The 13,065-nt window shown below is 37.6% G+C and overlaps 1 protein-coding gene across 1 annotated transcript in view; it reads right to left on the bottom strand.

The window, feature by feature from the left end:
- The window catches only part of LOC21409441, a 33,717-nt gene extending 20,860 nt beyond the window's left edge, over window positions 1-12,857 (bottom strand). The window contains exons 1-3 of the mRNA XM_010115162.2: window positions 12,654-12,857; window positions 10,951-12,489; window positions 10,669-10,851 (exon numbers count right to left, since the gene is read on the bottom strand). Coding sequence (XP_010113464.2) covers window positions 10,669-10,851; window positions 10,951-12,489; window positions 12,654-12,722 — 1,791 coding nt within the window. The 5' untranslated portion in view covers window positions 12,723-12,857. The remainder of the gene's footprint in view (window positions 1-10,668; window positions 10,852-10,950; window positions 12,490-12,653) is intronic.
- Window positions 12,858-13,065: the final 208 nt, after the last annotated feature.

Genomic DNA, 13,065 nt, shown 5'->3' with positions numbered 1-13,065 from the left:
ATCTCATTGTGAATTTCAGGAAATGGACTCGGGGAGGATGATTGGTAGTGTTAAGGAGAATGGTGGACTCTATTACTTTGAAGATGGAAGTAACTCATGTGGACAAGCTCAATTTTCTAGTCTTGAATCATTATCTATCTCTAGGAATGATGAAATAATGTTATGGCACTTTAGGTTAGGCCATCCAAACTTTCAATATCTAAAGTACTTGGTTCCTAATCTATTCAGAAATAAAACTGCATTATCTTTTCAGTGTGATATTTGTCAAATTGCTAAGCATCACTGTGCATCATTTCCTGCCCAGCCATATAAGTCATCTAAACCCTTTGCACTTATCCATAGTGATATTTGGGGGCCGTATAGGATCCCAACAATTTCTGGAAAACAATGGTTTCTAGCTCTAATTGATGATCATACTCGTGTTTCTTGAGTTTATCTACTTAAAGAAAAATAAAAAACTGAACAAGTTTTCAAAAATTTTTACAATATGGTGGAAACACAATTTCAAGAAAAGATTCAAGTGTTCAGGAGTGACAATGGAAGAGAGTATTTCAGTAAAATTTTGGGGGCATATTTTTCTGAAAAAGGGATTATTCATCACAGCTCTTGTATAGATACTCCACAACAAAATCAAATGGCAGAACGAAAAAATAAGCATCTCCTAGAAGTTGCTAGGTCCTTAATGTTTACAACTAAGGTTCCTAAATACTTATGGGGTGAAGCTATTCTCACTGCCACCTATTTAATTAACAGAATGCCTTCAAGAGTTTTGAATTTTAAAGCACCTCTGAAAATGTTTAAAGAAATCTTCCCTACATCAAGAATCGTCTCTGATTTACCTCTTAAAATATTCGGATGTGTGGCTTTTGTGCATGTACATAATCATAATCGTGATAAATTGGATCCTCGTGCATTAAAGTGTGTTTTTCTTGGTTATGCACCAACACAAAAAGGTTATTGCTGTTTTGATCCTAAAACAAAAAAAAATTGTCACCGTGGATGTAACATTTTTCGAGTCTCAGTTTTTTCAATGCTCCTCTTCAAGGGGGAGAATACCTATGAAGACTCGCTGTTTGAAATTGAAAATGGCAGCAATGTTATTGAAAATGGCAGCAATGTTATTGAAAATGACAGCATCACTGTTACAATTGAACAGCCTACCTTAGTGCCTAGCAATGAAGTTATTACTAGAATAGATGATGACAGAAAGGATAAATTATTTGGGCTTGTCTACTCGAGAAACAGAAAGATTCAAAGTAAAGATGACATCGGATCCTTACAAGGTCGAGATCCCAATCCGAGTCTAGATCCTAATGTCGTGGAGTCTTCAAATCCGGATAACACTTCTGACTTATCCTCTTCTTCTAAAATTGTTGTGCCTGAAAACATCCCCATTGCTCTTAGAAAAGGTGTTAGACAATGTACTCAACATCCTATTTCCAATCATGTGTCTTACAAAAATTTGTCACCTTCCTACTCTTTGTTTATTTCACATCTGTCAAGTATGGATGTACCTAAGAATGTACAAGAAGCTCTAAGTGTTCTAGAATGGAAGAAGGCTGTTTTTGAGGAGATGGAGACCCTAGAGAAGAATGGCACATGGGAGAAAGTGAGTTTATCTGAAAGAAAGACACCAGTGGGTTGCAAATGGGTCTTTACTGTGAAGTTTAATTCAGATGGGACTGTGGAACGTTACAAGGCGAGATTGGTGGCTAAGGGGTTTACACAAACCTATGGGATTGACTATCAGGAGACATTTGCTCTCGTTGCAAAGCTAAACACACTTCGGATCCTACTTTCTGTAGCTGCAAATTTAGATTGGCCTCTATACCAATTAGATGTTAAGAATGCATTTCTTAATAGGGAGTTAGAAGAAGAAGTGTTTATGGATGCTCCACCGGGTTTTGAAGAGAGCTTTGGATGAAAAGTCTACAAACTCAGGAGGTCTCTATATGGCTTAAAACAATCTCCAAGGGCGTGGTTTGAGAGGTTCACTAGATTTGTTAAGCAACAAGGGTATACTCAGGGACAAACAGATCACACTATGTTCATGAAGCACACTAGTGGTCGTAAAATAGCAATTTTAATTGTCTATGTCGAGATATAATTCTTACTGGTAGCGATGAGACAGAAATCATCAGGTTGAAGATATGCCTTGTAGCGGAATTTAAAATGAAGGATTTGGGACCCTTACGGTATTTTATGGGAATGGAAGTTGCTAGATTGAAGAAGGGGATTTGTGTGTCTCAGAGGAAGTATATTTTGGACCTGCTTGAAGAAACTGGGATGAGTGGATGCAGACTAAGTGACACACCTATGGATCCAAACCAAAAGTTTGGAGAAAAATCAGAGGGAGTGCCAACTGAGAAGGGGCGGTACCAACGTCTTGTGGGAAAGCTGATTTACCTTTCTCATACAAGACTTGATATTGCGTTTGCAGTTAGCGTAGTAAGTCAATATATGCACTCACCATATGAGGAACATCTTAAGGCCGTCTATCGGATCCTAAGGTATCTAAATGGGTCACCTGGAAGAGGTCTTTTGTTCAAAAAAATGACCAAAGGAGTGTGGAAGCGTTCATAGATGCGGACTGGGCAGGTTTTATTACAGACAGACGATCGACATTAGGTTACTGTACGTTTCTTAAGGGCAATCTTGTTACTTGGAGAAGTAAGAAGCAAAATGTAGTAGCCCGGAGTAGTGCCGAAGCAAAATTTAGGGCTATGGCTAATGGAATATGTGAGCTATTATGGCTAAAAAGAGTGCTCGAAGAGCTAAAACTAGAGTTAGAAGCTCCCATGAAACTATTTTGTGATAATAAGTCAGCAATAAGCATAGCAAATAACCCGGTTCAACATGATCGGACGAAGCATGTCGAGATTGATAGGCATTTTATCAAAGAAAAGCTGGAAAGTAGAGTTATTTCCATGCCTTTTGTTACCACTGAGCAACAGTTAGCTGATGTCCTAACCAAGAGTCTGTTTAGGACAAAATTTGATTTGTTAACAAGAAGTTAGGCATGATTGATATCTATGCTCAAATTTGAGGGGGAGTGTAAAAAGATAGGATTTTTCTGTTATGTTTTTAAATTTAAACTGATTATTAGGATCGGTTCTAGATATTTTTAAGAGTGCAGTTATTAGTTCCTATATTTGTGGGATATTGGTTTGGGGAATAAAGATCAGATCCTAGGGCTGGTCTATTTATTGGTTCACTGCTGTACGTTTTGAATAATAATTTGAAAAATTGTTTCCCCTTAGTCCTGCGTTTACTCTATTCCTCAGCTTAAGGGGGAGTGTTGACGTGTAAATTAGCTATAAATAGATTAGGAGAATCAGTTTGAAATCCCTTAAATTGAAGGATTCAGTTAGGCAGTTTTTCGATTTGAGAATGATTTAGTTTCCTACTATTTCTCCTGTAATCTACTATATAATACCATGTAATACCAATTCATAATTACAAAAAATAAGAATCATTTTCCATGACAAATGGTGTTATCCGCATCCTTAATATAGAGGGATATTGAATGAATGTATTATACATAATGAGATTATGCAGAATTCGGTCACATACACAATTTAATTTTATGATAATTTCCGTTAAATGTAGAAAATCAAATTTGAGTCTACCGATGGTCATATATAAAATGATCTCAATTCTAAGTTGTTAGTAGACTCCTATTTGTGGATTCGTGTTCTTTGATTTACTCGGTACGAATTTCGAGATACTAAATCATATTCTTTGTATCTTGGGAACATGATTAAATGGATAGCCAAGAATGTTAATATATAAGATGGAATCCATTCCTTCTTCTTTGAAGAAGCAGATAAATAATTCCCTTAAGAGTTGATTCAGTACTTGAATAAGTAACGAGCTCGTATTCATGAATGTGTTTTATGAATATACTATTCATTAGAGAATCAATGGTACTCAAAGATAAATATGTAATTAGAGAGGTTAGCGAATTTTACATAACTCTAATTATGAATTATTTATGGAGAATCGATCTATATGTAGTGACTATATCAAATGGACACTTTTAAGTTCTTAGAAGTAAATTATGTCTATAATTTTGAGAGTGTAATTCTAAGTGTTTAGTGGAATAACTTTTAAAATTAATATAATTAATTAATTAATTAAAGAGTTTAATTAATTATTAATTTTATTGGAGCCCAGAATTATAGTTCTATAAGTCCTCGCGTCATCCTTGTATTATTTGCAAGACAACATGAATTATCGGGATTTTATCACTCGCAAATAATTAATTAAGAATTAATTATTTTGTCACACACTGTGGTGGGACCACAGGAGGCGTGACACTGGGAAAATACACACTAGGATTTAGTTGCTTTCTCTCTAAGAAATCTGGTTTACTTATTTGATAAGTAAAAGGCTAATTTGTTTGACAAGATTTACTTGTTGGACATAGTTTACTTGTATGATGAGTAATTCCAAATGAGAAGTAAAGCTTTACTTGTTTGACAAGTAAAAGGTTTACTTGTTAGACAATGTTTCTTTGTATGACGAGTAATTCCAAAGAAGAAGTAAAGCTTTACTTGTTTGGCAAGTTTTGGTTTAACTTGTTTGACAAGCTTTAGTTTAACTTGTTTGACAAGTTTTTCCAAAGGAAGAAGAAAATGGTTCTCATAAATTGTCTATAAATAGGAGACAATAGTAAATTAGAAAAGTAGAAGTGGTAGAAAAGTTTTACTCTCCCTAATTCACAAGAGTTGGCCAAATTTTAAGAGAGAAAAGAGAAGAAAAGTTCTTCTAATTTTCTCCATTCTTTCACATACATGCGTTGATAGTGAAGGAGTGTAAATTATTGAGTGATCCGATAATTACCTTGAGCCCACACTCTACGTCTTGCAAGTTTTAAGGAGTAGACGAGGAAGACTTGGGTTTTCTAAGAAAGCTTTGGAGTAAGGATCGTTCGTTGGCCAAAGACTCCAAGTTATCATCCTAATTGTCGGCAAGGTATCCATTGTTATAAATTAATGAGATTAATTTATTATTGCATAAATTAATATAATCTACATCGTCCGTAAAAGTTGTGAAAATTTTTGTTCGGACCCAATTCGCATTACCGTGCTTCCGCATCCGAATTTGATTTGAAAACCAACACAAAGTCAGGGAGAGTGGCAGTATTATTGGTGTATGTGGATGATATTATAGTAACAGGTGATAATACGGAAGAAATGCAATATTTAAAGAGGTGCCTGCTGAAATAATTTGACATCAAAGAATTTGGGAAGTTGAAATACTTTCTAGGTATTGAAGTGGCACATTCAAAGCAAGGGATCTTTATTTCACAACAGAAGTACGTGCTTGACTTGTTAGAGGAAACAAGGAAATTAAGGTACAAGCCAATTGATACACCTATTGAGTTCAACCATAGACTATGGGATGATCCGGATGACTCCATGGTGGATAGAGGTTCATATCAGAGACTTGTTGGGAAGTTAATTTATTTGGCACATACGAGACCAAACATTGCATTTGCTGTAAGTGTTGTCAGTCAATTTATGCACAATCCTAAAGAAATGCATCTCAAGGCAGTACATCAAATTTTACAATACTTGAAAGGGAGCCCTAGGAAAGGAATCATATTCAAGAAAGGAGAAAGCATGACTTTAGAAGCCTACACTGACGCAGATTATGTGAGCTCACTGGTCGACAGGAGGTCAATCTCAGGATATTGTACTTTCTTAGGCAGTAACCTTGTGACATGGAGGAGTAAAAAGTAAAACGTGGTGGCAAGATCTAGTGCGGAGTCGAAGTTCAGGTCAATGGCGTTGGGAATATGCAAACTACTATGGTTAAAAATCATTCGTGATGATCTGAAGATAATATAGGAAGGCCCAATGAGGTTGTACTGTGACAACAAATCGACAATCAACATTGCACATAACCCCGTGCAACATGATCGGACTAAACACATTGATGTTGATAGACATTTCATTAAAGAGAAACTCGACAGCGGCCTAATCTGCACTCCATTTGTTTCAACAAAAGATCAACTAGCAGATGTTCTCACAAAAGGGATACCAAACACTGTGTTCCGAGACATTGTTAGCAAGCTGGGAATAGAAGATATCCATTCACCAATTTGAGGGGGAATGTCGAATAATGAGGTTTTATTAGGAAAGTTATGTGATTTGGTGTAATTCCAGATTTTTTGGTTCTTTTGGTGAGCTGTATATATCAGTTAGGAAATTATCTAATTTGTAGAGATTTAGAAGACGTTTAGTTCATGGATTAAAATCATGAGATTAGAACCATTTTCGATTTACATGTATTTTTTATGAGAGAAAACACTGTAGCGAACCATGAATCATGATTCGAATCAGGATACGAATCCCCTTACCAAACGTCCGCTTAGTTACTGATTTTTGGCTATTCAGCCATGTATAAATCCCTTTGTATGTACAGCTTTTGTATAATGAAAAAATATAATTCCTCAAAAAGTCACGATTTGTGACAGTACCATTAAGATTAGTCCTCAAATAACTCTTAGATTAGTTCTCCATGTGCCGAATTTATCATGCAATCTTCTCTCCATTAGTAAGATTACTAAGGATCTTGATTGTGTAGTGAATTTCTCACCATCAATCTGTGTGTTTCGAGACCAGAGTTCGGGGAGGACGATTGGCAGTGCTAAGGAATTCAAAGGACTATATTACTTTCAGAAGGACGTCTCTGTGATTGGACAAGTTCAAACTGCAGTTTGCAGCATTTCCCTTTCAAGAAAGCAAGAAATTATGTTGTGGCATTGTAGGCTAGGACACCCAAGTTTCGAGTATCTAAAATATTTGTTTCCTTCGTTGTTTCATAATGTTAATTCATTATTTCAATGTGAAGTTTGTCAGTTAGCAAAACATAAACGTGTTTTTCTTCCCTCCCAGCCATGTAGGGCGTCAAAACCCTTTGCACTAATTAATAGTGACGTTTGGGGTCCATCTCGTGTTCGAAGTCTTACTAATAAAAGATGGTTTATTACGTTCATTGATGATCACACTCGTGTTTGTTGGGTCTATCTTTTAAAAGACAAATCTCAAACGGAACAAGTTTTCAAAAATTTCCATTCTATGGTTAAAACTCAATATAATACAAATATACAAATTTTTCATACTGACAATGGAAAGAAATACTTCAATTCCATCCTTGGAGATTTTCTTATAGAAAATGGCATTGTTCATCAAAGTTCTTGTGTCAGCACACAACAAAATGGAGTCTCTGAAAGAAAAAATCGCCATCTCTTAGAAGTAGCTCGGTCACTGTTGTTCACATCCAATGCTCCTATCCAATGCTCCTAAGTATTTTTGCAAGGACGCCGTTCTCACCACGTGTTACCTGATAAATCGCATGCCCTCTCGAGTCTTACAGTACAAAACTCCTTTAAACAGTCTTTCTTAGTTTTATCTAGAGATAAGGTCGTTTTCTACATTAGACTTGAAAGTATTTGGTTGTACGGCTTTTCTTCATGTTTATGATCCAAATCTTAGTAAACTTGACCCACAAGCCCATAAATGTGTTTTCTTAGGATATTCGGCCACTCAAAAAGGGTACCTATGTTACTCTCTTGCCCCACGAGCCCATAAATGTGTTTTCTTAGGATATTCGGCCACTCAAAAAGGGTACCTATGTTACTCTCTTGCAAAAAGAAAATACTTTACATCTCTTGCATGAGTGAAGAAATTTTTTGGGAAACACCTACTCATTCAAACAAAAATCAAAATTTGGGCCAAAATTTGAATGATCTCTGGGAATATTTTTGGGAAGCATCTCCGCCTAACGCATCCCTAGAATCTCCACCAAATCCGCCCAACTCAGCACCAGAATCTCCACCATCTCCAGCCCTAGAATCTCTACCAAATATGCCCAACTCAGCACCAGATTCTCCACCAAATCTGGAAAAATCCGCAGCCTATGCTCCACCACATTCGCCCAAATTTGCTGCACTTGAAACCCCACAGAATCTGCCTAAATCTCCACCAACAACCGAATTTGAATTACCCACAAATCTGCATGGTCCTCAAAATCTTCCAACCTCAAGGTCTGCCAAGAATCTCTCCCACTCTTCTGTTGAGTCTGGTCAAGCCAAAAAGAATTCAACACGTGGATTAAATCTGCCAAGTCCTATTCCTATTCCACAAAATTAGCATTCAAGTCCATCAAGTCCTCCTGCTAAAAAAAATTTGCCGTGTCAAAATATTCAAAGAGGTATGCCCGAAAATCCAATTTTGCCGAAAAAACTTCCGATCTTTCCGAGTCAGGTCAATCCGAACCTATTATGCCCACAGAAGCAGCAATAAAGACGACAAGGGGAGATTTGCAAACTCAACCAAAACTTCGTGTCTACTAACAGAGAAGAAACTCAACAAAAGGAATAGCTCCTGAAGACACCAAGCATGGTCAAGAGACCAAACCGAATTTAGGTACACACACTGAACACAATCTTGATTTAAGTGACGTTGATATCCCTGTTGCTGTAAGGAAATGAGTGAGATCCTGTACGAAACACCCCATATTTGATTTTCTATCATATGGTCACTTGTCTAGTTTTGTTAGAGCCTTGGTTACTAACATCTCAGATGTGGAAATTCCAAAAAATATTCAAGAAGCATTGAAGGATTTCAGGTGGAAAGAGGCAGTTACGGAAGAACTACAAGCACTGGAAAAGAATGAAACTTGGGAAGTTGTAGATGCACCATGAGAGAAGATACCAGTGGGATGCAAGTGGGTTTTCACTATCAAATACAAAGCTGATGGATCCATTGAGAAATACAAGGCGAGGCTCGTAGCAAAAGGATACACTCAGACCTACGGGGTGGATTATCAAGAAACTTTTGCTCCTGTCGCCAAGATAAACACTGTTCGAGTTCTATTGTCTTTGGTTGCCAATTTGGATTGGCCCCTTCATCAATTAGAAGTGAAGAACGCCCTCTTAAATGGAGATTTAGAAGAAGTGTACATGGATTTACCTCCAGGTTTTGATGGAGAAAGAAAGAATGAGAAAGTTTGCAGACTTAAGAAGTCTCTCTATGAATTAAAACAATCACCGAGGGCATGGTTCGAACAGTTCACCAAAGTCATTCGTCAAGAAGATTACAAGCAAGATCAAATTGACCATACACTCTTTTACAGGCATAAGAGTGGAAAGGTTACAATTCTCATCGTGTACGTTGATGATATAATTCTAACAAGAGATGACAAGGATGAGATGGAATGAGTAAAGAAGAAGCTGGCTTCAAAATTCGAAATGAAAGATTTGGGAAGCTTGAGGTATTTTCTTGGGATGGAAGTTGCAAGAAGTTGGTGCGGTATTTCAGTCTTAAAAAGGAAATACACGTTGGACCTTCTAAAAGAAATGGGAATGATGAGGTGTAAACCTGTGGATACTCCTATGGATCTGAACCTGAAGCTTGGAGAGCAACAAACCGACAATCTAGTTGATAGAGGTAGGTACCAACGTCTAGTTGGAAAGCTGACTTATTTATCACATACGAGACCCGACATAGCGTTTGCAGTTAGTTGCGTGAGTCAGTTTATGCATTCACCGTGTGAGGAACACATGGAGGCTGTGTATCGGATTTTGAAGTATCTGAAAGGTACACCGGGAAGAGGACTTTTCTTTAAGAAGTCCAAAGAAAGAGGCGTAGAAGCATTTACTGATGCTGATTGGGGTTCAATAAGTGATAGAAGGTCAACTTCCAGATATTGCTCATTTGTCCAGGAAAACTTGGTTACTTGGAAAAGCAAAAAACAAACAGTAGTAGCAAGAAGTAGTGTTGAAGCTGAATTTAGAGCACAAGCCCACGGTATATGTGAATTATTTTGGCTTAAACTGTTGTTGGAAGAACTACAAATAGCTAGGAGCCTAGGAATTTACCCATGAAGATTTACTGTGATAATAAGCAACCATTAATATTTCTCATAATCCAATGCATCATAATACAACCAAGCACGTCAAAGTTGACAAACACTTTATCAAAGAAAAAATTGAGGAAGGAGTCATTTGCAAGATTTACGTGCCCACATCGGATCAAGCCGCTGATTTGCTGACAAAAGGACTTGCCAAACCGATGTTCGATAAGCAAGTAGACAAGCTGGGAATGTTCAACCTATTTAGCCCAGCTTGAGGGGGAGTGTTGGAAGTTGTTTAGATTTTAATTTTTAAATTTAAATTAGTTCTAATCAGTTTTGTTATCTTAGATTTTCTAGGTAGGTAGTTCCTAAAATAAAGGATGCTGATTTACTCATAATTTATATATATAGATGTAATCGTTATTTTTAAGTAAGGGAATAAAAGATATATGAAGTGTTTTCTGTTTGTTTCCTTCCTTATGTTAGCATTTAGTAGCATATATAATTCGGATTGGCAGATTATGCGGATTGAGAAACGCTTAATATGCAATCAAATCCATTATTGTGGATTGAAAAAATCTCAATCCGTTACCAATCCAAATTTTTTTTCAATCCAATTCAAACCAGTAGACATAACTTTTTAATTGATTAGACACCTACTAATAAAAGACTGACAACTTATATGCCATTGGTATAAAAAAAATCGGGATAAGAGTTGGGACCCTATTATTATTCTTCATCCTAATTGGAATAGAGAACAATGACAAATTCATTGAAGCATACGAGTTTTAGTATGATTACCATGTTTTCAATATCAGAAAAATAAGGAATATCATCACCGGCACCATCTAATTCTTCCTCAGACTCATCCTGATATAGTTTTGAAGGGTTTGCTTCGGGCTCCAAAACATCTCTATTAGTCGAACCCAGCCCTTTAGATAAGAGTGTGCGTTCTCCACTAATTGTAACTGGAGCACTAAGTCCCTGTTTGCAGCAAGCAATTTTAGTGATTCACAAACGCAGCAGCTGCCAACTTAGTAGAAAAATAAATAGGTCAGTTATATAAAGTATCTCCCATCTTACATTCATAATCTCTTCTTTCAGCACTTGATTTGCAGCAAAGGCAGGAGTTGTATTCTTTGATCTGCATTGGTTTGCATCTGCAAGAATATTGTTAGCCAGTTTGGAGACTGAAGTTACACGGGTACCGTCAAAAGGATTGGGTTTAACAAGTGGGATGTTTGCACAGCGTTTTGGAACTGTTTTGTGTCCTACCATCAGGGAGCCCATAGAAGGCTCTGCACGACATTGTTTGTTCTTCAATCTTATACTTTCTTGTCTAATCTTTTCTTGATTTGTGAAGGTTGGAACCAGATCACCGTGCTGTATCACGTCGTCATTGCACGGGATTTCAGGGTCCTCACTATTCAATGTGCACACCATCATTTCGTAATGAAGTTCAGGAGAATGAGGACTTGGTACTAACCTAATTGATGGAATATTGGTTTCGGAACCACAAATGCTATGCTGATGATTGCTCTCACCAGAGTGAAGCAGGTCAGAAGAGATTTTCCTCTCTGCATTAAAGACATCTTCAGAGACAACAGGGAATGCTTTTGGATCTAGATTTTCTGGTTGACAGACACTCTTTACATCCTTTTCAAGCCCATCTTTGGGAGAAGTCAACAGAACTGACTTATAATGGTTGAAATTCATGTTCTCTCCGTCTACATCCATGGCAAGAGGTTCATTCTCATTTGCAAAGTTCAAGAGCGAATCTGAAATATCACCAAAATCATCTCCTGAGATGGCAACCGTCCTGTTTAGTTCCTCACCAGGAAGTCTCTCTTCCAACATGAAACCTGCGCGGTCAACATTATATCCGGGAGAAGGCCTTTTATCGCCCTCATCACATATCAATTTATGTTCAGCTTCCTGACAATTAACCTCGAGGCTGACATCAATCGGCATCTCTGGTACCATGACGTCTTCCATTGTCTTCCAAAGAGGCACATCTGGTAGCACATGAGATGTCCCCGCCTCCACCGCACTTGAGCAATTCCTAAAATCAACCAAACCATCCCCTGATCTAACTAAATTTTTCTCGCCATCAATATTATGCTTGTTATTATCTTTTACTGATCCATTAGTCGACAAACACAGATCCTTTTGACGATTATCTAAAAGCGAAGAATTATTAGCTGTAAATTCAAAATAGTTTTTGACACGATGTCCAACCACATAACTTCCATCCAAAAGATCATTTCCACTATTCACATTCTCATCAGTATCATTAGGTTCGTCAATGAAACCAAAATCGAAAGTGTTGAAAGAGCACAATCTCTTACGCATCTCGTAATACTGCTTCCGAACGCTTTCGACTCGTCGTTTCGCGGGAGAACCAGCTCCGACGCTTCCTCCTCCTTTGGAAACTCCAAATCTACCAGGCTTCGTGGAAACAGTAGGATTAGAGAGCTCAAACTCGGACATGCGCGCAGAAGCTTGAGCCGAAACCTCAGCGTCGTAGAGGAGAGAAAGCCATCGCTCACGCAACTCTCGGACGGTGAATTTTCGGGAGAATCGTACCGCGCCTTTGGCAAGCGCTTCAAGCGAAGCACCTGCCTGAGAAAATTCCAAAAACGAAATTATGGATCAGAATCACTCGAATTTCTAACTTCGCTGACTTTGGATTCCGATCCCGAGAGAGCATCGCTCGGAACAGGAAGATTGTAGCGAAATTGAGCTGTGGAAAAAGTAAATGCGAGAATTCAAGAAAACAGGGTTACCTCAACGGCGTTCTTGAGGAGAAGGTCGTCCTCGGGGTTCCATGGAGGCGCCGAAGCAATTGCCGCCATGGAAATGGAAGTCGAAGCTAATTTGTACTCTGAATTTGGGAATTCAAATACTTCTCTTCTTTGTACAATTTACTTGACTTGAGAATTTTATGGGCGAAGATCCGCCGTGAGAACCACCGACTTATGGGTCATGACTCTGACTCATTCGGGAAATTGGAATCCGTTTAGATCACTTATCCGAATTTTTAATTTGAATTGAAATGTAATTTTATATGAAAATTTTTTACTGTACTAAAAATATTATATATGATTGTTTCTGAGAGTTTTTTATTGTAACAAAACTCGAATCGATGAAATAAACGAGGCCTGGGTTTTCAAACACGCGGGTAAAGTGATCTGGACT

Source organism: Morus notabilis, unplaced genomic scaffold, assembly GCF_000414095.1.
Source record: "Morus notabilis unplaced genomic scaffold, ASM41409v2 Scaffold184, whole genome shotgun sequence".
NCBI lineage: Eukaryota > Viridiplantae > Streptophyta > Magnoliopsida > Rosales > Moraceae > Morus > Morus notabilis.
This window is presented reverse-complemented; position numbering and strand designations above follow the sequence as displayed.